The sequence below is a fragment of the Phyllopteryx taeniolatus genome, chromosome 21 (genome assembly GCF_024500385.1).
Source record: "Phyllopteryx taeniolatus isolate TA_2022b chromosome 21, UOR_Ptae_1.2, whole genome shotgun sequence".
Taxonomy (NCBI): Eukaryota; Metazoa; Chordata; class Actinopteri; order Syngnathiformes; family Syngnathidae; genus Phyllopteryx; species Phyllopteryx taeniolatus.
The window spans coordinates 9,112,843-9,139,800 of record NC_084522.1 but is presented as its reverse complement, the minus strand read 5'-3'; the positions used below and the strand labels follow the sequence as shown (position 1 = coordinate 9,139,800).

The 26,958-nt window shown below is 40.9% G+C and overlaps 4 protein-coding genes across 13 annotated transcripts in view; 1 reads left to right on the top strand and 3 right to left on the bottom strand.

The window, feature by feature from the left end:
• Nucleotides 1-8: 8 nt before the first annotated feature.
• On the bottom strand, nucleotides 9-5,837 carry LOC133470952 (zona pellucida sperm-binding protein 4-like). Its single transcript, XM_061759936.1, has 11 exons — nucleotides 5,390-5,837; nucleotides 4,312-4,412; nucleotides 4,066-4,246; nucleotides 3,374-3,496; nucleotides 2,869-3,038; nucleotides 2,686-2,783; nucleotides 2,109-2,257; nucleotides 1,353-1,527; nucleotides 823-958; nucleotides 284-358; nucleotides 9-212 (listed from the first exon to the last, which is right to left on the bottom strand). Exons 1-11 carry the CDS (start codon nucleotides 5,760-5,762, stop codon nucleotides 204-206), a joined length of 1,590 nt encoding a protein of 529 aa, XP_061615920.1. The 5' UTR covers nucleotides 5,763-5,837; the 3' UTR covers nucleotides 9-203.
• A 1,066-nt stretch (nucleotides 5,838-6,903) lies between these two features.
• Nucleotides 6,904-17,908, bottom strand: dus3l (dihydrouridine synthase 3-like (S. cerevisiae)). Of its 4 annotated transcripts, none has more exons than XM_061760978.1 (16): nucleotides 17,875-17,908; nucleotides 13,549-13,643; nucleotides 12,531-12,780; nucleotides 11,916-12,267; nucleotides 11,338-11,405; nucleotides 10,984-11,073; nucleotides 10,859-10,900; nucleotides 10,628-10,780; nucleotides 10,339-10,455; nucleotides 10,181-10,246; nucleotides 9,992-10,102; nucleotides 9,320-9,416; nucleotides 9,162-9,237; nucleotides 8,683-8,871; nucleotides 7,458-7,586; nucleotides 6,904-7,120 (listed from the first exon to the last, which is right to left on the bottom strand). In XM_061760978.1, the coding sequence occupies exons 2-16, from the start codon at nucleotides 13,626-13,628 to the stop codon at nucleotides 7,048-7,050; spliced, it is 1,893 nt and encodes a 630-aa protein (XP_061616962.1). In that variant the 5' UTR covers nucleotides 13,629-13,643; nucleotides 17,875-17,908; the 3' UTR covers nucleotides 6,904-7,047. The 4 variants fall into 4 exon arrangements, with proteins under 4 accessions (XP_061616962.1, XP_061616961.1, XP_061616958.1 ...); XM_061760977.1 differs by lacking the exon at nucleotides 17,875-17,908 and adding an exon at nucleotides 17,830-17,864; XM_061760974.1 differs by lacking the exon at nucleotides 17,875-17,908 and adding an exon at nucleotides 14,326-14,508.
• LOC133471445 (transcription termination factor 1, mitochondrial) lies at nucleotides 15,804-17,914 on the bottom strand. Of its 2 annotated transcripts, none has more exons than XM_061760982.1 (2): nucleotides 17,875-17,914; nucleotides 15,804-17,293 (listed from the first exon to the last, which is right to left on the bottom strand). In XM_061760982.1, exon 2 carries the CDS (start codon nucleotides 17,253-17,255, stop codon nucleotides 16,104-16,106), a length of 1,152 nt encoding a protein of 383 aa, XP_061616966.1. In that variant the 5' UTR covers nucleotides 17,256-17,293; nucleotides 17,875-17,914; the 3' UTR covers nucleotides 15,804-16,103. The 2 variants fall into 2 exon arrangements, with proteins under 2 accessions (XP_061616966.1, XP_061616965.1); XM_061760981.1 differs by having other exon boundaries at nucleotides 17,830-17,889.
• A 3,652-nt stretch (nucleotides 17,915-21,566) lies between these two features.
• The window catches only part of akap9 (A kinase (PRKA) anchor protein 9), a 56,623-nt gene continuing 51,231 nt past the window's right edge, over nucleotides 21,567-26,958 (top strand). For all 6 annotated transcript variants that reach the window (XM_061760972.1, XM_061760969.1, XM_061760970.1 and 3 more), the window contains exons 1-2: nucleotides 21,567-21,767; nucleotides 26,022-26,213. In XM_061760972.1, coding sequence (XP_061616956.1) covers nucleotides 21,720-21,767; nucleotides 26,022-26,213 — 240 coding nt within the window. In that variant the 5' untranslated portion in view covers nucleotides 21,567-21,719. The remainder of the gene's footprint in view (nucleotides 21,768-26,021; nucleotides 26,214-26,958) is intronic.

The following is a 26,958-nucleotide window of genomic DNA, read 5'->3' as shown; positions in this document are numbered from 1 at the left end:
TCAGACAATTTAGTTTTCCACAGTATTTTAATTGATTAAGATCCACCTGGTCTTGATGAACATAAATGACATGTAACACCATTAATTTGAGTGACCTATTGATGCATGATGTAACGGGAAATGAATGCATAACAGGATACGTTTGGCAGTCTGTTTAATGTAGAATCGCACGTTTTAGGTTCGTGTCCACTGGCTGCGAGTCCTTATGGTACCTGCAAAGAAAAGGAACATTAAGCTATTGTATTTATACTACAACACCGATATGCACCGTTTAAAATCTTACTTTTCCATCAAAGCAGGGCTCTTCACAAGTCTTCTCATCAGACCAGCAAACCTCCGAAGAGCACATGAAGTGGATCTGTGGGGGTCAACAGATACAGTATAGTTTGGAGTTACTTATACAAGCTGTTTGAGCATTATCCTTGTTATCCAACTTATGGTACATTAACTAGTAAGACAATTCAGTGCACTAGTAGCGTGACAATTTGAGCATTTATTCATTATCCTTGTTTTCCAACTTAAGGTACATTAACTAGTAAGACAATTCAGTGCACTAGTAGCGCGACGAAGGCGCACTATTAGAAAAACTGTATTATGAGTAACATTCCGCTAGTAGTACCACTTTGTCATCCTACTAGTGCTCCCTAGTTGTTCTACTAGAGTGCTGAATCATCTTACTTGGGAGGACAAAGAGCACACTAGTGCATGGACCTTGAGCTGGATATCAAGGATATAGTATGGAACAATGCTCAAACTGCTTTCCATAGTTACCACCTACACAGTCAGTAGAAGCTAGACTTGAAAGCCTTTCCAGATACTCACTTGTTCATCAAGGTACCTCTTAGTCTTAACGTCCATAAACTGAAATGCCTTGACCTCAAAATGCCTCTGGTGGCAATTTTGTTGCAAGTTGCTCACTTGCAGGATGGCCACATTTGGGTCATTAGGGTTGGCACACCTACAGAGAACAACAACATTCCTTGTAAGACAATACAAATCAGTCATGTCAGATGATTGAGCATAAAAAAATAAAATAAAAATCTGTCTTTGTCCAATACTCACTAGAGGGGTTGGAAAAGTCACTAAACATAGCAAGTTAACCAAGTTGCTAAGTTGGCAACACTGACTGTTTTGTAAACTAGCTCCTCTGTCGGCAACCATGTTAGTGTAGTGAAAGCAGTGCAGGTCAGCAGATATGCACTTCAAACTACAGAATAAAAATTGTATTCAAAAAAAAAAAAAAAAAAAAAAAGGTAATGACAAATATTCGTATTAATCGATAATCCATCCCTAACTGCAAGATAAAAATGGGCAAAAACAATACAAGTTGAAGGGTCGAGATGATGGCTTACCCTTCGTAAACAAGCACCAGGGCGTTCGTTGCAGAGCGAGGGTACGCCAGACAGTACTTGACCAGAATAGTCGCGTTGGGTTTGGGAGACAATATGCTCAGTTCCAAATAAACCGGTTTCCCCAGGATGTACCGCAACGTTGGGAAAGAAGGCAGGAAAGTAGAAAAGGTCTTATCTGTTTGGAATTAAGTACAGAATCAAACAGCAAATAAGTCACAAGCTTCATATTCAAACAAAGATCGATATCACTCATGGCTAGAACTTTTCACTTTTTAATGATATCAGTGTTTTGATAAACAAGTGTGATATTGTATCACCTGCGTCCACAGGTTTTCACTTCAGTTAAACTGATATTTTGATGACAGTTATTTATTTATTTTTTAAATAGTGTTATGTCGTATAGTTTGTATCTATAAGTTCACTTTTTCAGTCTAATAGAAATTGTGATATCACTGTATTGTCATAAATATGCGATTGTCTGTTTTTCCCTCTTTGTTACATAGACAATCGCCACATATATATTGTGATATTTTGCTACATGTAGTGTGATATTGTATCACCACATAGAATATTAGATATCACTTTATCAACCAATAGTCGTGGGATATCGTTTTGCTGTCTCTATAGGTTTTCAGGGTTTCACTTCAGTTACAAAGACCTTGTGATGAATCACTGTACGGTGATCTTGCTACACGGCCGACAGCGTGATATCACAGTTTCGCAAGTTACTCGGCGAATCCCAGCCCTAATTCGGACCTGTAGCAATCCTCAATTGAACGCCGTATAAACCATCAGAGGGGATGGACGACGGAAGGTTGCGACTCGGGATCTTCACCATGTAGCCGACACTGGCGAACGGCTGCTGGTCGCGAGCAGCTAAATGGTAGCGACACTCCACCAGGAACCTAAAATGGAGGAAGACAAGGTGAAGTAATTTGCAATAAATCATGTAGTATCACAAAAACATGTCACTAGAAGAGCTGGAAAAGTCACGAAATATAGCAACCAAATGGAAGCAGTGCAGGTCAGTTCTCGACAGTGGATTGAATTTCAATTGAATAGTCATTTTTTAAATATTAAAGCGGTCATGAATATTTTTCGATTGAAACGTTTGAAAAAAATACAAAAATGTTTTATTTTTTTTATTTTATTTATTTATTTTTTTTAAAAAGTCATTCCCATCGCATTTAGGCGTGCACATGGTAGTTTAAATTGGTGTTTGGGCTATGAGGGGGGCTCGGAAAAATTTCACCAGTTATGTGTCCTTGGACCCAAAAAGTTTGAGAACCCCTGGCGAGGAACACATTCATTTAGATCGTGTAATAATGACAACCTTAATGGATCCGTTCTTGTGATGATGCCGTACTTGAGGTTCAGAGCTCGTACTAGAGTCTGGACCTCAGCCAGGTAGAACCTTGTCATGCCAATGTCCTGAAAGTTAATCAAGTTTTGAGGCAGTACAACACAAAAGAGTACAAACTTACATTGCTACGTGTAACTAGAACTGACAACTTACATATGTGCGTGTCCCACATTCGGTTACTTTGAACTTAAAGATGGCAAAGTTGACATTCACCACAACGGGTTTGCAGTCTGTTCCAGGAATCACCAGGTGGGTGGGGTTCAGAGGCAAGGATGTGTATGTGGAGCGGATGATGAAAACAAAATGGAGATCTACCGTGCACTCTGTAATGACAATTTTAAGTTAATAAGATGAACACTAAAGTCAAGTGTAAAAATCCTAAAAAAAGACTGCAACAGTATGCGTGAGAAAAATCTTGAAAAAGAAGCTCAGAGCGAAAGAGTGTGCTACACAAAAATCCTGAAACTGAATAACAGTGACTGCTCCACCAAAATCCTGAAGCAGCACAGTGTCGGAGCGTGACAGTGTACTACAAAAAAAAAAAAAGCAAAAGCTGGAGAGCAGAAAAAGACGTAACAGAACGAGAAAAAGCAGCAGAACGAGATGGTTGACAGCAAAATGCTACACCCAAAAAATAAGCATGAAAAAAAATCTTTACCGTCCATTGGATAGTAGCATTCATATGAAAAAGGATTCACACAGCATCCCTTGGTCTCACAATCAGCAGGCAATATTCCAGAATGGCCACAAGGCAGCTGCTCTTCAGGGGCCACGGCACAGTCTGAAGTCAAACATTAACTCAGGGATTGCTCAAGTTTTTGGAGTCCAAGGACACCTTACAAGGGCCCCCTCTTAATCCTAAACCAATAAACCACAACTACCACATGTACCCCTAAATGACATTTAAAAGTTGTCTATTTGACTTTAAAAAAAATTCATAATCTTATAATTCATACTTTTTAGTGAAAAAACCCCTAACCCTAAACCCTCAATTTCCAAAATACAACTTTTTGTAATATTTTAAATTTTTTAAAAATGTTTTCTCAAACTATTAGGCTTCTCATTTTAGAAAAGACACCTTTATTCCCCCCCAACAAAGACTACATGCTTGGAAAAATACCCCTTAAAATAACCTCAACACATTCATGAAGGGATGTCAGATTTATGTGAGCATACATACAATGAGTTTTTTTAATTATGTTTGTTTCTTATGTGCGCCGGGCCCCATATGAAGAGTAAGGTCACATTTCATTAAAATGATATTGATGACCTCAGATTGAGAATCAGTGCATTAAATAATGTCACTATTCACGCTAAATGATGTGATCTGTGGAGTCACTGAGTACTCACGTTGTGCCCTTGGTGGTGTTTGCGGTGGTGGCGGCGTGCGGCACCTTGACGCAGGTGTGCCAGGTGGGACGCCGGCGCGAGACTGCAGGCCAGGGGCGGACTCCGGACGGCACGACACCGTGGCGACTCGGGCCTCACCGAACTCATCTTCATACAACAGTTGCAGGCTGTAGCCGTTGGTCTGGAAGGCCTTTTGCATTTCAGTCCATTCATTTGTATGAAAATGACAAATAATGGATGACTTACAGTCTCCACGTGGCAGCCGGTAAAAGGCACGGTTAAGGTGTTCTCGAAACGGCTCACGTTGAGACCACATTGAGTGTGATCAGCAGATGTGTCCTCAGAGCCTGGAGAAAGGCCGGGAATTATTTTAACTTAATACAATAGTGATGAATGCTTTGAGGACAAGAGAAGGAGAGAAGAGAAAAAATAAATAAATAAAATAAAATCACAACAGGGGGACAGCTACTCAAAAGCCATTTTCTTCTGTGTGCAATTCTTTGTCAACTATGTAGCTCAGTCACTATAGTATTTGTCAAAGTTGGACACCAGTCATACCAGTGGACATCTATGCAAAAGCTGTGTTCATTTACACGCGGGCCTTGATATGATTTGAATTGCTTTCCATCGTAGTAACTGATGGGCAACTTTCACATCTAGGATGCATATAAAAGCCACAGCCTTTTTTTGCTGTCCATTGTAATTGCAACTTTTACACCTAGCAAAAGAACAGCGTTTTAATAGCTTTCCCCCGTAGTGAATGATTTGAAACTTTCAAACCAAGCCTCCCAAAAAAGCTTTTAAATCACTGTCTACTATAATGACAGATGGGCAACGTACCGCATGTGAGGCATGCTTTTAATCACACATTTTAAATAGAAGCCCACTGTACTGACTGGCAACTTTCAGAAGTCTCATGCATGTAAAACACAGCTTCTGAATCACTGTAGTGACTGAGGCACAACTTTCACATCTAGTGAAAACAACAGAAAAACAGCTTTTAAAAATCGGTATCCACTGTAGTAACTGGTACGCAACTTTCATGTCAAGCAGGCGAATGAAAACACAGTTTTTGGATGACAATTTACTGTAGTAACTGATGCACAATTTTCACATCAAGACGAGTATAAAAGAACAGCTTTCCACTGTAGTGACTGATTTGTAATTTTAAAATGAAGAATGAATATGCAAAAAGCTTTTGAATTACTGTCCATTATATTGACTAATGTGCAAATTCCACAATGAGCACATGGGTAGTAGAACATCTTTTTAATTGCTGTAAACTGTAGTCACTGATGATAATTTTCATATGAAAAGCACCTACCCAAAACCTTTACATCACTGAACTGACCAGCCACGAGAAAGATCCTGAAGCCTTCGTCGTCACACGTTACTCGGAGTCCACTTTGACTCGGGTCGGTGGTGCTTGTCCATCCCCTTGGAGGGGACCCGACGAATTCCTCCTGGATTGCGAGTGTCGCCCCGCCCCCTTTTACAGGTTCGGGTTCCAATGTTTTCACTCCATCAGGATCAGGAAAATCGTCATCGTCGTCATCGTAATCATTGCTGTTAACACCGTCGTCATCCAACATTTCAGTCTTGGGTTCCTCTTCAAAAAGTGCCGTTTCATCTTCCTGTTCCCGTCCCAAAACCAGAAGACCCCAGGTCAGGACCACCAGCGGCCAAAGGCAAGCCATATGGACCCCGACAGAAAACAAATGTGACGTGGCAGAATCTTTGCAACCTCCACGTTGTGCTTCAGGTGGTGCTTAATTGATCACACCTGGTGGCTTCTGATTGGTCGAATCCCAGCCAATTAAAAGGCAGGTGTGCAATGTCAATCACCATTCACATCTAATATCATATGCAAAAATATGTACAGTATAAAATCTGTCCTCTTCTACTTATATGACCATAAACGATTCAAATATTGTACATTGTTTCCGCACGTATTTATCCCTTCAATTTATATACTTTAAAATTGCTCTGTTGGGAAGCATTTCCAGCCATGGGTGTTTACTAAACTACAGATGGGCGAGGTCTCAAATTGGTGGGGAGGCTTTTATTTGTACATTTTCGGAGTAATATTAGCAGTATAATTCCAATTCTTATCAAGTGAAACTAGAATTTAAAGCAAGGTAACAGTAATAATAGAACAAACACAAAATATTGTGGAGTGACCACATATCAGAATCTATTAGAACGTGAAGTCACTAAAGACGCCGTCTCCACATAATGTAAGATCATCTTAACAACATTTGGTAAGACTCCGCACTTTAATTAATCTGAAAGTGTGTCAGTAGGTGCTTCTGTTTTGGCGAGCAGCACGACATTGCAGAGTGACCACGTGTCAGAATTTACCGGAACACTGAACTCAGACTCCACAAAGTAGGATTATCTTAACTACTGCGCAGGAAACTTCCATGGTTACATCCTGCGGTAAGACTCCACAATTATGAGTGTTGTTTACATGCGGTTTACACATTTACATTTTGGTTAGTAACACAACATTACAGAGTGACCAGAGACGAATTGACTGGAATGCTAATCCTTGTCTCCACATAGCGTAGGATCATCTTTAATGCCACACAGGGACGAGAATTAGCTGTCAAAGGAGGCTTTTCTGGACATTCGTATGACAAAGGTGCGACCAAGGTGTTTTTTGTTTTGTTTGTTTTAATGAAATTGACACTTTTAAGTCCATGTCACTGTATAGAGGTCTAAATAGCCAAATAAATTCATCCCAGAATTTATGTGCTGCTGTTTTGATTTGCAGCAGAGTTTAAGTTCAGGTCTCAGCAGTTAATGCTTTACAGACACACATAAAAATGTCAGTGGTATATTAAGTGTGGTTTTATTGCACAGTACAAGTTTACCAAAACAAAAATTTGCATATTTTTCTTATCAGTTAATATGCCACACACTTGATTTCTAAATAAAATAAAATCCTGGATATTGTTCTTAGAGGGAGGGGGAAATAAATCACTTGTACGAGTTGGCTTTGTGTTTGGGCAAGAAGTTGAAATTTGGGGGCACAGATCCAAGCAGCATTTCACTGGAAAAGAAAAAAACATTTTGATGATGATCAACTTGAAAAGCAAAATTTAATAAGTAACAGCCCCATTTACACTGCCTGTAAAATATAGTTTAGATCTTCTATCAAGAATATGATGCGACCATTTTGCAGGATCTCTGTATGAAACCGCCCCTTTTACACTGCTGGGATGATGTGTGACTGTATGATTCGCACACAACTGCAGCAATATTGCACCTTTGTTCGCTTCTTTGTTAAAGACAAATACGTTTCGGCTCTTCTGTGATGTTCCTGGTGCGACAATTTTGCAGGATCGCTGCGTGCAATAGGGCCCTGACTGAACAAGTTAGCCGCTCACCTGATCCTGATCCAGTCTCCAACGTTTTGACTCGCCATCAGAGACTCCAGGTAGTTCCTCCCCATGTAGTACGGAGGCCTCTCATTGATCTTCACAGGCACTCGTTCCAGCAGCCCAACTGGAATATACCTGAAATATATTTCCCCCAAAGTCTGTATATAACACGTAAAAAGTGCACATTTTCCCATAAGCCAGGCGTTCTCAAACTTTGTGTGTACAGGGAGAACTTATAAGGGAGAAATTTGTCCAAGAACCCCTTCATAATCCTAATCAATTCAGGATAACTACCAAGCGTACCCCTAAATGCCAGAGGACTTAAAGAGTTGCCTATTTAGTTTGAATGTTTTGATAAATACAAATTTTTCAAAGAAACAAAGAGTTGGAATGTTATGAGAATAAAATCGTGCATTTTGTTTTCCCCAAGGGAAAGAAAAGTCGTAATCTTGACAAGAATAGAGACGTATATTGTCAGGATAAAAAGTCATAATCTTAGTCGTATTTTTCCAAGATGTCCAAAACGTTTATAATTGTCTATATTACTAGCTTAAACCATAAATATTCCACAAACTATGATCCCCAAAACACTAACATAATTTCAAATTCATCTTACATTACCCTTAAAAATAAATGGCTTACAGATTATTTGCTTTCGAAAAATGCACTGAAGTGAGTATGAACGATCACGTGGTGAAGACTCTCCACAAAGTCCACTAACAACCCAGACTAAACTGAGCTCCACCCTGAAATACGAAGCTTGTCTCTCAGTCAAGATGGATCACTTCAACATACATACTTTCCTTGACACCAATTATTGTAGTAATTTCCGATTCGGACAGTGCTTTGACAGCATCTTCGGGTGTTTCAGAAAGAGCACAAATTCACAAATTGGGAATAGGTTTGACAGAAAAAAAATGCAAATAGGTGAATTTTTGAATAGCATTAACCATGATGATGCAACAGGCTCAAAGAAAATTCATGGCGTTATTTACGAGAATTGTCAGCTACAAGAATGTTTCTTCTGGCGTTAAAAAAATTCTCAGTTTTAATCAGTACTTCTAGTCTTTTTTTGCCATAACTACCTGTACTTCTAGTTAAGGAAAGCGTGGTATAACTTTTGCCACCTCTGTATGTAGGTTTGCACTTTTAAAATGATATGACAAATTATCGCAAATTTGTTTGCGGACCCCAAGCCGAGGGTCCTCCCAGACCCCCGTAAGCGTCCCACCTGCACATGAAGGAGAGCCACTCAAGCAGGAAGGTGCGCGTCTTCTCCACACCGCGTGTGTCCGAGCCCCAGTGCTCCAGGCCGAAGTTGCTGAACTCCCGGAGGATGTCCAGACGTTCGCCCGACGAGATGTCCCAGTGCCGCCTCTCCTTGATTTCCGTGAAGAGCCACGGCTTCACTAAAGCGCCCCTGATAAATGATCACAATAACAGAATATAGATTTCATTATATTGAATATTTATTATGATGCTTATTGAACTTTAGTATTTTCTTTTAACTAGGTATAATTGTTTGTGAAACAATTTAAAATAGTTTGTTTTATAGTTCCGCGGACTGTGTATGTGTCCTCACTAGAGTTTCACTACATATCTAGGCTCGCCTCGAAAAAATGCCTGACCACTCATAATGGCCTGGTACTCTTTGCAGTTGATTAGATTGTTTGGTGGTGGACTATAGTACTGATAAAATAATACACCAACCTTGCAATCATGATCCCAGAAACGCCCGTCTCTTTGGCTTTTATGGCATCCTCATAGGACAGAATATCCCCATTACCTAAGACAATAACAACACTGATGCATTCTTCTGCATGATTACAATAGAAATAATTGTTCCATATCTATCAACATGTTTTTACCAAAGAGTGGGATGGGGCTGGCCAGCTTGGAGCACGTGGTGATATAGTCCCAGTCAGCAAGCTTGGTGTAGCGCTGCTCTCTGGAGCGGCCATGCAGCTAAATTTCAACACGAGGAAGAAAAACATATTAGACAATCTAGTGCTTTTGTTCATTTTCCTATTTTATTTATTTTTATGTAACCAGGCAAGGCAATTGAGAACAGATTCTCATTAGAAATGTTTACCTGGCATCAGACAGCAGAGTAAAACAAAAACCAAAAAATAGAAAATAGGCAATATGATTGATCTTCTTGAAGTCATTTTCAGTTATCTTAGCCAGTGATTCCCAACCACTGTGCCATGGGAAATGGAACTTCATTGGTCTGAAAAGTATTTATTTACGACAAAAAATGCACATGTTCATCTCCCCTATAGCAGCAACGTATAGTGCCTTGATGCCAGGTGCCTTACACCAGCTTTCACACACCAAAAAAACCCAATAGCTTCATGCTCAATTAAACAGGCCCAAATATCACAGTTAGCACATTTGTGAGTACAATGAGACAAGATTATCCATTTAATTATTCTCTTTAGTAAGCACAATGTACTAAAACCTTTCCAGAAAACCAAAACTTGAAATGTTTATTTAACTTGAATCTTATATGCATAATAATCTGGAGAAAAAATAATTACTGTGATCATAGAAATGCCCCAATTCTTCATCTCAGGGATGAGTTTATGTGCAATGTTGTTCTTCTCCTGAACGCCGGTCCGGATCTTCACCGTTAAAGGGACTTCCAGCACCTTTAGAAGGGAGGGGCACAACGAAAAATAGTTTTTTTTCCAGAAACAGACAAATTTATCTTAAACACGAACACTCACATAGTTCATTCCCCGGACTATCTGCTCAAACTTGCGGGTGCGCGTCATTAAGCCACAGCCTCCACCCTGAGGACCAAAAAACAAAGAGTCAGGCTTGCGCTTTTTTGGGGGCGGGGGGGTCACCATGGCAAAAAAACCAAACAAAACATAAAACTAACCTTCTTATAGACAAGGTCAATGGGGCACCCTGAGTTTATGTCCACAAAGTCCACCTCTGTGTTGTTGTTGATGAGCTCGGCACATCTCGTCATGGTGTCGGGGAAGCAGCCCTCCACCTGAAGACCAAGTAATTTTGAATACCAGTAAGCATGTATTCCTCCTCTCTTTGTGATTTGGGTTTCCGTTTTAAGTCCTTAAGTCGTCCTTGCACACGTCTTGGAAAACCCAGCCCCCGAAGCGGCCAACTTAGGGCCTTTCTGGTCCTTAACCGTAGTATTATAATCCAACCTGGACTCCAAAGAGATCCTCGCTCTCGTGTCTCTTGAGCAGGGCCCACTCGGACTGCTGGCCCTGGAGCAGGTTGGTGCACATGGCCATCTCGCCACAAGTGATGTCCGCTCCCAGGCGCTTGCACACGCGGCGGAATGGCAGGTTGCCACACTTAGGAAATAAGAGGAGGCCGACAATTAACAGCTGCATCAATGACACGTGCGGAACTTTCACTCTCGTGGCACTTACAGTGGTTAGCGGTGCGAGGTAGAGCTTGTCTTGGAAGTCGATCTTCAAGCAAAGAACACATTCATTCAGCCATCTTTGGTTTTACTTAAAAAAATATATTTTCTATACAGAGGAGTGGAAGATACCTGTTTTTTTTCACACGCTCGCAACTTGACGACATCCACGTCAGTCAACGCACCAATAGTGCGCACGGTGGACGTCTTCGCCGAGCTTACCTGCCAAAAAATAAATAAATATAATACACACTGCTGGATTAGCACTGCATGGTGATGCTTGTGGATTTACACTATTTGGACGCCTGAGGAATTTGGGTTGCGTCTACATATGCGGGCTGTTTCATGTGTTCCATTAGTGTAAAATCATATGCGTCAAATGTAAATAGACAAAGAGATATAGGAATTAAATTGGAATTGGGTGTGTTGTAGCCAAATGTAGATATTCTAGTAGATTTTTGTAGATATTTGGAGATACATTTTTACCTGCATTTCTGCATCTGTAGATTCATACTTTGCCTCAGTTGTTGGATCTGCTGGTAGGTCAGCAGCCCCTGCCAAAGGACTTCAAGAATTAAAAGGGGTATTATTAATATTCCTCACATAAGGGGTTCTCAAACCATTTCGGTCAAGGGACAAGTTTAGGGAGAGAATTTTTTCCAAGGACCCCTTCGTAATCTTGACTTTACTTAAGCATAACTACCATTGAAGAAATCTGTATATTTACAATTTTTTTTTTTTAAATTCCCCCATATTCCACCTATATTTTGGAAAAGTAGCCTTTATTCTCTCGAAAAATAGGACTATATTCTCAAAAACGTACATCTTTTGTTCTAAAACAAAACATTTAGGACTTCTAAGACTTTATTCATGTAGGAGTTTTAGATTTGTGATGATATGTCACAATCATATCAGAGCTTTTAATTGGCCTAAAGGTAAGGTCCCCATACATACAATTGGTACGCACTTGTTTTTAACGATTACCCATAATCTATTGCAAATTATTAAAAATGGCCATTTGAGAACCACTGTGCATGCTCAACATGAACTAAATGTCTTCCTACCATTGCCCTGCTGTTCTTTTTTATCCTTGTTGTTGGAAAGTGTCTTGAGGTACTCCGCCGACTTCTTGAATGCGACGGAATGCTTCCTCAGACGATTCTGGAGCTCTTTACTAAGGCTGTTCCTCACCGGCGTGCGGCCCTCGCAGCTTTTCACCACGTCCGCGTTCTCGCCGCTCTTCAGCTCGGCCGTGGTGTGCGCCTTGGCGAAGCGGCAGGAAAGGCCGTACGCGCACTTCCCGTAGGTGTCGTATACGTGGCAGCGTTCGCCGATGTCGGCGGGCTTGCTGGCTAGGTAGGTGGCGGCATCGTGGTAGAAGTGGCACTTGTCCCCGTAGGGACATTCCTGGTTGCCCTGGTGAAGTGAGAGGAACGACCAGTGAGAACATCTAACCGCAACAAGTCATTTTAACATGCAGTATTATGGAATTTTGAGTTTGATGACGGTGAGTTGTGAATTTAACTGAGTAGTTGTTTGTCTCTATGTGCCCTGTGATTGACTGACGACCAGCGGAGCGTGGACCCCGTTTCTCTCACCCCAAAAGTTTGTCAGGATAGCTCACTTGCAACTTTAATGAGGTGTAGAAAAGAGATGGATGTCTCTTTTAAAGTTCCTACCCGAATAACAGAGGCACACAGCCTCTTTTCATCATAGGATGTCGGTTTCTTATGTGGCCTCGACTTGTTCTGCCCCCTAAGGCGTTTGCCGTCCGGTTTGGCGCTTTTGTCGATCTCCTCAGTGTCCAACTTTGTCTTTTTTCTTATGGGCTCCTCCGCGGGCACCTCAGATGCCTTATTCTCACCTCCCTTCAAGCTTTGCCCTTCTGAGTCAAGAAACTCGTGGAATTTGTCTTTGCTGGTGATGAATCTGCAAATACAATGGTGGATGCAACGATTTAGAAACTAACACATGGAAACGGAGAACATTAACACATAAAAAGGGTTATTACTACCTATAGATGCCACAAGATGGTGACAAAATACTAACTTTCTATTAGAGACAAGGAAGGCTTGTGTAAATAAAGCTCCTCCCCTCATGTCAATATAGTTCATTCGCACCGTGATGCCACAAGCAATATGTTTATATTAGACAGGGCTTTGGCTTGAGTACAAAAACAGCATATATGTAAAAACAGAGGATAGGTTCCCCCCCGGGCGGCACGGTGGACGACTGGTTAGCACATCTGCCTCACAGTTCTGGGGATCTGGGTTCGAATCCGGCCTCGCCTGTGTGCAGTATGCATGTTCTCCCTGTGCCTGTGTGGGTTTTCTCTCAGTACTCCGGTTTCCACCCACATTCCATAAACATGAATGGTAGGTTAATTGACGACTCTACATTGCCCGTCGGCGTGAATGGTTGGTTGTCTCTATGTGCCTTGCGATTGGCTGGCGACCAGTTCAGGGTGTACACCGCCTCCCACCCGAAGTCAACTTAGATGGGCTCCAACACACCCGCGACCCCAGTGAGAAGCAGTTTAGAAATGGATGGATGGATGGATGGATGGAGCCCCCCACCCCCAGATTGTTAGGGGTGGATGTTTCCAGATTGTGGAAAATGTGGACAAACATTTTATATTCAATGAGTGTCAGTCAAAACCCAACCATTTTATTAGTTGTGCATATTTTAATGACTCACTCTGGTTTGAGGGCTGCTTCACCCTTGACTGCGGCTCTTGTCGCCTTTGCAACTGCTGTTTCCTCTGCAGGCTTTTCCATCACATCTGCTGGTTTCTGTTAAAACAGGACATGCACAACTATCGTTCCTTAGTGTACATAAACTACAGTTACTATGACAGTTACTTAGTAAGTACTTGGCCGGTAAAACTGCCCTAAGTAATAAGAACTTATTGTGAACAATTGACACGGCTCTTACTTACTAGTATGCTGGTGTTGAATGTCTGGCTGCTGAGCTCTGTAAGTTAGCTGCTAACGCGAAGCTAATATCACAATTACAACAGTCGACGACTAGCACCTTATATTTCTTAATACCGCCGAGTATGCAAACCATTCGAAAAAAACTTTTGTTTACGTGTTTGCTGTTACTTAGCATTTGTATTGCAAGTAATCGACTTGTGTGGGTAGGAAAAGCATGATAAGGCAACAGCGCATCACTTAAAGGGGTCCTGAAAGAACGTGCGAAAAACATTGGTTCCATTGTTTTACAAGCATTAATTTAGTAGATACGGGAACGTGCTGTAGCACGCCAGCTAACGAACGTGCCTATATGGCGGCCATGTTAGGGAGGTCGATGGTCCCATCAAAGGCAATGCATGACATTGAAATTCAAATGAAGTCGTTGCCTGCTCAATTCTCAACCGATTTTCACGGTTTATTTTTTATTTATTTTTTTTATCAACGCCAAAGCCTGTGCTATCAATACAGAACATTATTTTTAAGTCAAGAAATATTTTACATGTGAAAGGTTATTCCCAGGCCTCTTGTTGGGATTGCTCAGCGTCGTGTGTAACCGTATGCAGCACAAGGTGCCGGGAACTTTGTTTTTGTTTGTTTTCTGGCCGTCCACACACATGGAATGTGCTCACGACTTTGACCTCCCTAGTCTGGCATCGCCGTAGGCTGACTCCGGAAAAGAGGCGTGTCGTATCGACCTATTTATATCTGTGGAGCGTGAGAAGTTAGCAGTGTATCATTTAAAAGTGTTCGGGGTTGACTCGAAAACAGAAAATCCCTTCCATAGGTCGAAAGCGACGTTTTCAGTATGTATTTTTTAATATTTGTTAATTTGATTAAATTCGTTTTTTACCTTACACTACAAGCAGAGGCCATAATGAGGTGTTTTTACGTAGTTTAAAGACTTTTTCAAAAATATATATAATACCAGTTAAATTACAAGTTGCTCTCATTTTTTAAATTTATTTTACCTATAGAAAACAATATAAAGTGAATTAAACTGTCAACACCACACACCCGTAACTGTACAGGCAATGTTTTAGGTAACATTTTATCTTCCTTTACTTTCCTGTAGCTAAAAAGATAATTTATGAATATATATAACAAATACAGTGACGCATGACAGAAGATGGAGACGTATTTACGTTAGCCTCTGCTTGTTTAAATGAATTTGTGGCTGTAATTGATACTTCTTTGTATTGCTCGTATTATTGTACTGAGAAGCCAAATGTCACACACACACAAAGGTAAAGGCACTTGTCGATTCAATCCTTTAAAAGCTCACTGAGCTGAAGTCTGACAAAATGAATATTGTACAACTTTGGGGGACTTAATGAGGTTTATTGTAAAGATTCTTGACATATTCTTGTGATATTGAATGTGTTTCTCAATGATATAAAGTAATCCCCTGTATCATCACAGTTTAATATTTATAATTCACCTATTCACATTTTTTCCTTATATATTAGCAATTTTTGTCCGCTTTGTGAAACACCCCAAGATGCCACCAAACCCCTGCCTAAATGGAAAACACTTACAGAAATTGCTGTCAAGGAAGTATGTTGAAATGATAAATCTCAACTAAGAGACAAGCTTTGTATGTGGGGAAGAGCTCAATTTAGCCTGGGTTGTTAGGGGAGTGACAGAGACTCATGCGCACATTTTTCAAAACAAAGTCAGGTAATGTTGTACAATGTTAATTAAGATATTTGAAATTATAGTTTGGTGTATATTTATGGTTACACTAAACAGCCACATATTCACGGTTCAGAATCCCCAGATTTTTGGGGGGTCCCTATACTGTTATTCCCTGAAAAACTCACCGGTTTGGCGCCACCTTGTGGCATCTTGGGGCCAACCAACTACTGTTTGTTGAAAAGAGAGGAGCTTTAGGCCAAAATGATGGGACATTGTGATTTCCTAGGAATATTGTAGAAGTAATCATTTTAAAATGTAAACACTTGAAGAGATTTGTATAAATAAAGTGTTGCATATTGATATTTATTTGCTTCCTCCCTTGTTAAATCGATAATTATGAAGTGTCAACACATATCACAGCATATTAAAAGTAATTTGAGCACAAATTTGATATTTCAGAAGTGCGTATCAAACTGGTATCCCTTTGCATTAATCAGTACCCAAGAAGTAGCTCTCACTTTCAAAAAGGTAGGTGACTCCCTCTCTAATAGAAAATAAAAGTACTTTGCCGCCATCTTGTGGCATCTATAGTTATACGATCTGGAAGCCACTTTTAATGGACAACAAACAAAGCTACATTTACTAATCGGGGGAAATGACTAGTTTCTCTATCTTGGCCGCAAATCGCTTCTGACTCAAGTCCAGGATGCCGATGCCGTTCACTTCGAAGTTATAGCCAATCTCGTGAAGCTCCTCTAATCTGGCTGTGACATTCTGCGTACTGTAGTCCAACACCTTGGGCTTCTTCAGTATCTGCTTCATTGTGATTCCTCCCTTGAGGAGACAGTCCAGTTTAATGCTCAGCGTCGTCGCCCCGATGTACAGAACCATCGGATAGCCGACGATCAGCTTTTTGACATCCTCTTCGCTACAGCCCAACACAAGCAACCTCTCCTGAAGGCTGGCCATGTTATTTTTCAGGTATTCGTTGGACAGGTCCAGAATTTTTGCACCGGACCCTTGAAGTAGGACCAGGAGCTCGGCGTCGCTCAGTTTCAGAGCCGCTCGCAGGTTATCAATGTTGGCCTTGATTCTCTTTGTGCTACGGATAAGGACGTAGAGGTTTCTGGATATGATTGCTTTGGCGAACTCCTCGGGACCAGTCCCGCCGAGCTCGACACAGACGTCCTCCAGGAACTCCACCATCTGCCTGTTGAGCTCCAGGCTGTTGGAGAAGGTGCGCGGCGCAGTAGCGAGCAGCCGGTGGAGGTCCTTGTTGCTCAGCTTCAGCGAAGAGAGGTAGGCTATGTTCTTCTCCAATTTGCTGTTGTCGCTGGAGCGGAAGAAGGACTCAGGCGAGCGGTCCAGGATGCTCACAATCTCCTCGTCAGTCTGGAAGATGTTCCTCCACAGCTGCCAGCGCTGCTCCAGATACTCCAGGGAGCGCGTGATGGCGCGCGGGTAACGCGATATGATGCTAGCCACGGTCTGGCGGCTGGCACCTTTGCCCTGCAGGAACTTAGCCAGGCACTGCTCATTGGTGAAGACCCTACGGAAAACACCTGGTTGACGTTTGCGTGCCATCTTCACATCCACCCCTAACAGATTCAAGTTCTCCAGCAAGGACTCATTCTCAGGGTTCACAGATGCTTTGGGCTCATTCTCGTTGGGGGTCACACTGTTAAACCTCCGGAGAGGGAAGACTGTCGCGCACTGTACTGTCACGCATTTAAAGGCTTTTTGAAGAGAGAATAATCTGTGGAGGCCGATAATGGCTTTGAACCGAGATGCCATTTTTCATCAGTGCGATATCCTTGCAAGCATCATGAGAACTGCAAATAGCATAATCACACTTAACATCAAGAAATGTAGGCAAGCACATCATAAGCAGTAGAACTAATGTGAAAGCTTGTAACTCAGCATTTACACAATATTTTAGGTACAATAGCGTTAGAGCAACAAGTTTTAATGCAAGTGTGAATGCTTGTCTCTAAGCTTTTATACTATATTTACGCAATATTTTGATGATAACATGTCACAAAAACTTTACTTCAACACCAATCACACAAAAGAAATGTATCGCCTTTCAGTTATCTGAAGTTCAGATATGATCACTATTTTCTTAGCGGTTAAGGAAATAGTAATCCGATATTTGAAGGTAAAATGGGATTTGGTTCCACGTAAAACAATTATACAACAATTATATATATATATAATGCAAGTTCTTGTAGTGTCACACTAAAACACTAAATTTAAACGATGCTGCCTGTCTATATTACAACTACAAAACGTCACCGTGTAAGGCGTCATTTTTTGTAAGTTAAGTTAGTAAGTTATAACCTTGCTGCGCGGTTAAAACAAGACGTACCTCATGCGCTACGGCAGGCTAACATTTTCAATCAAATTTGTTTACCTTTCTTCTTCGTTCACTTTCGTTCTTCTTCTTCCTCGTCTTCTTTTTCTTCGCTGATTAGTTACCCGCGATGGAGCTGGCGCCATCTTGTGATCTCCCCGCCTGTGTGCAGTTTGTATGTTCTCCCCTTGACCGCGTGGGTTTTCTCCGGGCACTCCGGTTTCCTCCCACATCCCAAAAACATGCATGGTAGGTTAATTGAAGACTCTATGTGTGAATGTGAGTGCGGATGGTTGTTAGTTTGTATGCGATTGGCTGGCAACCTGTTCAGGGTGTACCCCGCCTCCTGCCCGAAGATAGCTGGGATAGGCTCCAGCACTCCCGCGACCCTTGTGAGGAGAAGCGGCTCAGAAAATGGATGGATGGATTCCCAAGCTACAGCTTGCGGATCCCTGGGAGTCCTGGAACCCCGGTTTAATAACCACTGCAAAAATGGATGGATGAACTTACAGTATATAGTCCATTGAAAAAAGTTGCACTAGGTACCAAGTAACAGTTATTGGCCTTAGTACAATCATCAAATTTCAGACATTTGGATTTATATTCTTCGTTTGTAATATTTAGTTGATGCCAAACGTTTTAATGATGTTCTTTTCCATTATGCTGGCTACAGGACTCACAAACCTACTGACCATTAGGCTCTTGACGCTCATGAGGCCCTCCACTTATGAATATTTTAACCGAAGCTCAAGCTATTCATTATGCAAAACAGCTTTCACTCCTTTCGCAGTATATGATTCAAGTGAGGATGATTAAAACAAAAGATAAAAAAAGTATGCCTTAGTATGATTGTCATGATCAGATGCAATTTATTTAACAGAGCACCATGTGTCTACCATGACGATTTTTCTGCATTTATCCACTTTTATTCTGCAGAGCAAGAGCTACAAAGTGGCCGACTAATTATTGAATAGCACAATATCTCTATAATCAGTTTTATTTGGTTATTTTCTTCATTAACTCAGTCTTAGAGCTGTATAATTATATCACACAACATTCTTATTTCCCTTAAGCATTCCAATCCTGATCCAATAGTCCAATTCTATATGCTGCTCATGTTTAAGGGCTGCTGATACATTACCCCCTCAGTGAATGAATAATTTAGACCGTGGCCTAAACGTTCAAAATGCCTCATTGTTTCCCATGCTGCTGCACAAACACTAACTGCTCACACAGGTGGCATCAAATTAGACATGTCTAAAAGAAAATGGGTGGAATTCAAGATCTGCCAGACGATAAGTTGCTCTGCAGCCGACAACCGAAGACACAGAACGTCCTCGTCGTCTTCATCTGCTGCTGCAGGTACGTTGCAGGGGAACAGAACGTTCCCTCAATGATTATTTTGAAAAAGCACTCATAGTTCTAGTTCAACTGGAGTGGGGGGGGATTGGAACATTTTCTTCACAAAAAAACAAAAAAGCAGCCCCTCAAACTGCGACAGCTCTCTGTCTGTTACCATAGAAACAGCAGCAGTCATTTTGGAGGGAGAACAATGAGTACTCATCACTTCATAAATGAATTGAGAAAAACACCCAATTAACACAAAATACATGCTTTTTGTATTTTGTAATCTTTCATTCCTGACACAATTAACTAGTATTGACGGTTTGGGGTAAGAACAGTCCCGTGACGACCATACTACAAAATGTATGGCAAAATATGATGCAAAGATCAAACAAATTGTTTCATTATTAGCATTTGTTGGTTAAATTTAACATGTTTGGGGATTTTCATAACAGTTTCTGTGAGGTTTTAGTTGTAGAATTGTAGTGTGGCCCAAAACAAATATGCTCACAGGCCATATATGGCTCACGGGCTGTCGCTTGCCCGCCTTTGGTCTACTGTATCCTGAATTGCATCAAAGCCAGAATTTTGTTTTGAAAAACAATACAACACACCAAAAAAACAATGAAAAGAAAAAGTAAATCAAATGAATAAATTAAAATAAAATAGAACATGCTTTTCTTATAACAAATGGCTCTACTTCAACAATTTGAGAAAATGTGTTAATTTTATTAAGTGTTGGACGCAAGAGACCTGTGGACTCAACTCCAAGCTATCAATTTCAGTCTTTGTGATATATAGTATGTGACTATCCTCTTTCTTTCTCCCTCTAGTAGGTGCCTGAGCATCCAGAAGTGCAGCCAAAAATAACAACACTTTTATTTTCGCTGCAATGAATACAATAATTTAGTAATACTAACACTATGAACGTTGCTAATCCCCATAACATCATTATTGCTAATACAATGAATAGTAGACGATGCTTTCTTATCTGGGCTGCAGTCCTCTACTTAAGGCACAGTTCCGGCCATCCACATCATTTATTATGGCCTGCTAAATTATGTTTCATGCCAAAATCTGTACCAAAATTGCAAATTGTCTTTATGTTTACATTGCGGTATGCCAAGCATTTTTTTTTCTTTTACCAAACCCCTTTTTTAAATAAATCAGAGAGTTGAAATAACTATTTTCATTGACTTTTGATTTGAAAACTAGTCAGCAATCAGTTTATTGAGTATATGTATGATAAGGCTATTAGAAATGTATATTTTTTACAGTCATAACGGGGAAGGGAATGGGAAACCATAAATATTAGTTGCCCCCAGAAAATGAGTTTGATAACTTTGATTTAGGAAAAAAAAAAAATCTCCCTTCAAAGGGGTCCCATGACCCTAAAAGTTTGAAAACAGTTGCAATAAAAAAGCCAGTTTATTATAGACAGTTTCCTATTTGCTATTGTCATTTTTATTTTGTACTTATCACCTGCAATTATTTTGTACTTATCGGATACGTTGCAGCTCGAACACTCGACTAAAAAATAGACATAATGTAATAGACAAAGTTAACATGATCACCAAGGGAACGGCTAATTAATCAACTTTTGTGTTGCTCTGATTATATGGTACAGATGTGCTCTTCTGACAGTTAAATGTAATGTAAAATCAGAAATAACTAACATGATCTCTAAGGGAATGGCTAATTAATCGACTTTTTTGTTGCTCCGATTCTATAGTACAGATGTGCTCTTCTGACAGTTAAATGTAATGTAAATTCAGAAATAGCTAACATGATCTCTAAGGGAATGGCTAATTAATCGACTTTTTTGTTGCTCCGATTCTATAGTACAGATGTGCTCTTCTGACAGTTAAATGTAATGTAAATTCAGAAATAGCTAACATGATCTCTAAGGGAATGGCTAATTAATCGACTTTTTTGTTGCTCCGATTCTATGGTAGAGATGTGCTCTTCTGACAGTTAAATTGAAAGCATGCTACAGTACTGATGTTAGCTGGCCGGCTAGCCATTATGTTTTGCTGAATTACTCAAAGACAACCTAACTAAACATTTTATACATACCTGTGAGAAAGTTTCTCACAAAACCGATTATGGAGGTTTGATTCCCAGTCTGTCCCTTTAGAAGTGGCCACTCAAGGTACGATTTATCCTCCTCACCGACGTGTTCACTTCCTTTTTGGGGTATGTAGGCGGTACAACCCCAAATAAAAAATTTTTTTGGTGATTGTTTGCCCCACCCGAAAGTACCTTGGCGCCTATTGTTCACAAACAGAATGACAAATAAAAAAAAAAATGATTGTATTGACAACAATTCTGCCAGTCCCTGAAGGCATCACCGGTGGAATGCAGAAGGCGTGGCTACGGGCCACCTATCAGACGTCATCACGGTTGGGTGTCATGTTTACGTGGAAACAACATGGCCGCCGACTGCTAACAAGGAGAGAATGCGAGCGGACTGGAAGCCGGCGAGGCCCCCACAGACTTGATCACTTGCGCGTTTATGCGACTTGTGACTCCCTGTCTGTCTTGTTAAAGCTACGGTGACCATGGAAGACGAGGAGCGGCAAAAGAAGCTCGAGACCGGCAAAGCAAAGGTAGGATTCCTCCGGTGGTGTTTCTCTATAACAACGCTGTTTGAAGTTAACGTTGCTGACAACTTTTTGTTTAGATGTAATGATCCTTGTTGGGTTCTGTCAACTGTTCCGCACCCACCCTTGACCCCCCCTCGCAGCTGTCAGTCCAAACGTGTGCCCCGGCTTTGACAGGGGGTTAGCCAAGCCGCTACTAACTCACTACATAGTGCAACCTTTATGTCATGCTGCATGAGAAACTTCATTGTTTGTATAACATTTGAATGGTTCAAGGGAGTGCATTATCAGTGAGTAAGTAGAGGCTTTCCGATGCCTCCCCTAATGTGAGGTTGGCAGTCAGGTGTAACAGGATTTACCGTACACATATCCCCTCATGCCAGACTTATGCTGCCTTTGCTGTGTCATTTAGCACCCTTGCTAATTAGGTCCCTAATACCCCCTATAAATGTCCCTATAAACTCATTGTGCTATGGTTATTTGTATGTAAATCCCAGTACACTGTACCTTGATTCCTGTGATGATAAGGAATTTTATAAATCAGGACAAATTGTCAGGAAATATCTTCCAAAACATGTGGACAAATAGAGGTGCTATGCTCCCATCATGGAGTATGAGGTGTGTCAGAAAAGTTCTAAGATTGGTGTCAGAAAGGATATATTTCAAACTACAAATTTTCCCGTTCAATATTGGTCTGATAAGACAATATGTCAGCAAAGAGATCCTGTGGTGTTTCCATTGTTATAGGCGCGAGAAGAGGCGAGAGTTGTGGCAGGACAACTCGTGGTTTTGCACCATGACAACGTGCCTTCTCACAAGGTCCCTGAGCAGCCGACAGTTCTTGGCAAAGAGGAACATCGCTGTGATGGAGCAGCCTGCCTATTCACCTGACTTGGCTCTGTGTGATTTTTATTTTTTTCTAAACTCAAGGGGGTCATCAATAGGAACTAGTTTTCAAGACGTGGATGACAACAAGATAGCCGTGACAACAGAATTGTGGAGGATCCCGAAATAATCTTTCCAGGAGTGCATTAGGGCGTGGCAGAGAATGCTGGGAAAGTACATTAGACTGCAGGGAGATTACTTTAAAGGGGAAAACATGTAGTTTGTAGTTCTGACACAAGTCCTGAAACATTTCTGACCCACCTCGTTGTCATTCTAGGGCATGTTATGCTGCTTGCTACTAAGGAATAGAAATTCAGGATAGTCATGAAAAATGTGCTAAAATCTGCTCAAACAAAAAGAGGCGTTTCCTAAATTGGCATCACAACGGTGTATGGTATGGTGACGAATTTAGACCCAAAGATAGGGACTCGGTGACAAAGATAACACAAGAGAAATAGATTTAAGAATGTTTGCAGTATTTCTGGAATAGGCATGATGGTGCATAGTATGGTGTTTGCTGCTAGGAATAATGCAGTCATCATAAAATAGCCCAAGTCTGCAGGTAAATAATCTATACCGTTGCCACATGCTTAAAGTGTGGAAGATGTGACAGTAAAAAAAATAAAATAAAAAAAAATAAATGAAAAGTAGTATTACACTGAACTAGTCACAGCAATGCATGGTATGCTGCTTGCTGCTAGAAATTTGAAAAGCAAGATGGATTGTCGTGATCGATTTTGACTTTAAATGTGGGAGTCAGACACACTTGATAAAAGTTGGAAAAAAATTGAAGTCAGGAACAGTCAGGACAGTCCATGGTATGTTGCTTACTTAGGCTACATTCCAGGATTCATTTTGAGTCAAAATGTACCAAAATTGGAGTTCAGCACTATCCTGGAAAATGAAAGAAAAAGATCAAAGGCCTTCTGCAATATTACGCTGGAATAGTTTCTAGACTGTCGTTAGGACTTAGAATTGTAGGAGTCAGTGAAAAAGATAACAAACTCCAATGGAATAAGATTGAACCATCTTTGCACTATTATGCTGGAATACTTGCGACAATGCATGATATGCTGCTCACTGCTAGGACTTCTGGATTTTTGGGATTACATCAAATTTAGTGTGGGGTTTGTGCTCAAAGATAACTAAGTTGAAAAGAGATTGAAGACTGCAGTGTTATAATGCTGCAAAAGTCGCGACAGTGCATGGTATTTTGTTTACCCTGGCTACATTGTGAGATTGATTTTGACACAAAATGTGACCAATTTTGAGCACTATCCTGGAAAACAAAAGAAGAGCAAATGTTCCTTTGAATTGTTACACTGGAATTCTCTCAACAGTTTATGTATGATATGCTGCTTGCTCCTAGGAATTTGATTGATTTAAAATTGACCTAGGAATCGAAGCTTTATGCCGGCTGTATGTGATTCAAGTGTGGCAAACAAAGACAACCAAAACACGAGGGGAAGATGAAATAGTGCATGGCATACTGCGAGGAATAAAAATATCAGGATACGTCGCTGGATTGCTTTTTCAACTCCAAGTGTGTTCAAATTTGCTAACTAATCGAAGAGCGTCCCGAGAAGATTTTCAGCTGGGTCATTTTTTTACCCATATTGATTTTTTTCAGCATGTGTAATGCTCACATAAGACTGTCTGCTCTCAATCTACTGTGTGTTTACCACCACAATCCTGCTTTGGAATATGAGTATAAATGTGTCCAGACAGCTTATGCTACACCTACGTGGTTAGCGCTAGCCCAGATGGAGACGCTCCTCCGCAGACTACAGACTCCATATGCCCCCCACACTCAGCAACGGCTCTCCCAACAAGGGCAGTTGGCTTTGCTAAGCAGCTCATCAAAAGCCAAAAGTTTCCTGGACTGCACGTTAGCGCCTTGTAGAGTTGAATCCATGTCAAACAATGTTTAGCTGTAACCTAAGCTAACATGGTTAGCTCCATGTCCCACCTGTGTGTCCACCTGTTGCTCATACATAATATATGTCTGTGCATTATCCACTGTGTTAAGCTCATTAGAGAAAATACTTATCAATAAATGTGGTAGACCTGTGCCATCTAATGAGATCCAATAAAAGAGCTGTGTCAAATACATTTCAAGGTTGACCCGGTAATTTTCCGTCTTCAGTGGTAGTATCAGAAACTAGTATCTTTACAAAGCCAGTAAAAGATGGCATTTTCTCTCCTCCAACCCCCCCACAATGTCTATTAAAGCCAACATGTTCCTACCTTTTTTGTGTCAAACAATCCAGCCAGACTGTTGTCCCTTTTACTCTTTTAGTAAAAGCTGGAATTGTCTTCGCTTTTTCCCCACTGAAATGGAATAGGGGGATGAAGATGAACCCACAATGTTCCACCTTTAAGGCAGTATCAGAGCTGCAGTTCTTTTTAGACTATCAAAAAAGCTGGCAATTTCTAAGCTCCATGTCGCTGTTCTGTATAAACAGAACTGACTCTTAATGGGGGGTGAGGGTTAAAGTCAATTGGCAATTTTCCGCCGCCGTCGGAGGTAGCATCTGAGCTTGTAGTCCCTTTCTCACTGCCTATCAACAGCAACATTTTCTCGCTTTTTTGCCCCATGATGCTGTTCTGTATATATGGCACCAACACAGAAGCACATCCGGAGGTAGTATCAGTCTGAAATCCCTTTCACACTGCATATAAAAGCCAACATTTTGCCCCCCCCCCCCCCCCCACTATTTTGCAGTTCTCCACACAAAAAAGGGGGACAAAATAAACATGGCAATTCTTCTAATTGTCCATTCTGTTCATCTCTGGTGTGGCAATTTTTTGGGGTCTCCGTGTGAAAATCTGTATTCCAATGTGTACTTTTTGGGGAAAAAGGTGGCTTACACCCAAATCTGGCTGCAGCATGCTGTGGATTAGGTGTGCCTCATTTAAACTGATCTAATTCAGTTAATTAGATGTCTTAGTCGGTGCACATGTAGGCTCAACATTAAATGTGTCTGCCAGCAATGGTCGGAATTTAGACACAATTTCAATGGTAAATGACCAGTGACAGGTTTTGAATTAAGTGAAACTTTTTAGTGCCCTGTTGAAAAGAGGAGTAAGATTGTTGCCAAGTTTCACTGGCAGTTTAAACTGATTGTTGACATGGTTTGAAGTGTAATCCTTTAGTCGGGATTAGCACCTGCTGGCAGAGCAAAAGACATGCCTTGAATGTTATATGGATGCTCCGAACACAGACGATGACATGTTTCGCTTGACTTTTCCCAAACTGTGCCGACAACAAGTAAGTTGATTTATTGTTTGAGAGGATAAACCAACAACAACAACAAAAAACATCCACCCGTTTTTTTTTTTTTTTTTTTAAACATCTTTTTTCCCTTACCACAGCTGGCTGAGTACCGTCAACGGAAAGCTCACGCAGATTCCCAGAGGAAGAAGAAGAAGAAAAAGAAGCCAGAAGAGGACTTGCAGGGAAGCGTGGAGCCGGATCGCTCAGTATCACCCGCCGCCGAGCTGAGCTTCTCCAAGACGCTACGCAGTGGGGAGACTCTGAAGCATGACCAGACATACACCATAGAGGTATGTCCACATTGATTATTAGGGCCCGAGCACCAGGTGTCTCCTGGAAAGTTAGAAATAATTGGCTCCTGACACCGGTTCACCGATCAATCTCTAACATAACAGCACGGATGGAAAAAGTGACAAGGAACGGAGCCCTAAATTGAACAGGAACTTGGCCATTTGGGTTTGATGCAGCCATTTTGGGCAAATTTCAAAGTTTTGCGATCATTTTGAGGATTTGGAAAGTTGGGGAAAAAAAATTGCCCCTGACATCAGTTTCATTAATCGACATTAAACTGTGTGGACATAGCTATCATAAAAGGACACATGAAAAAGTCTTAAGGATCCATGCCAAATTTTGAACAGGAAGTTAACCATTTTGATTTGATGTAGGCATTTTGGGGAAATTCCCAGGATTTATTATTATTTCGAGGAATTAGAAAGCTGGAAAAACATTTGCCCAAGACACCAGTTTCATCAGTCAACATGTCATTGGGTGAAGATGTCTATCATCACAGGATGCACGAAAACGTATCAAGGAGCCATGGTTGAAATTGAACAGGAAGTTGGCTGTTTTGATCTGAAGCAGCCATTTCAGGCAAATTCCAAAGTTTTATGATCATTTCAAGGATTTTTTTTTAACGTTAGAAAAATTTTTGCCTGACACTAGTTTCACGACAAGCATAACGCAACCATTATTTCTTCTGCTACCTCCTGCAAACTCCAGTAGTCTGCTGGTTGAAAATGCGTTCATCACACTTTC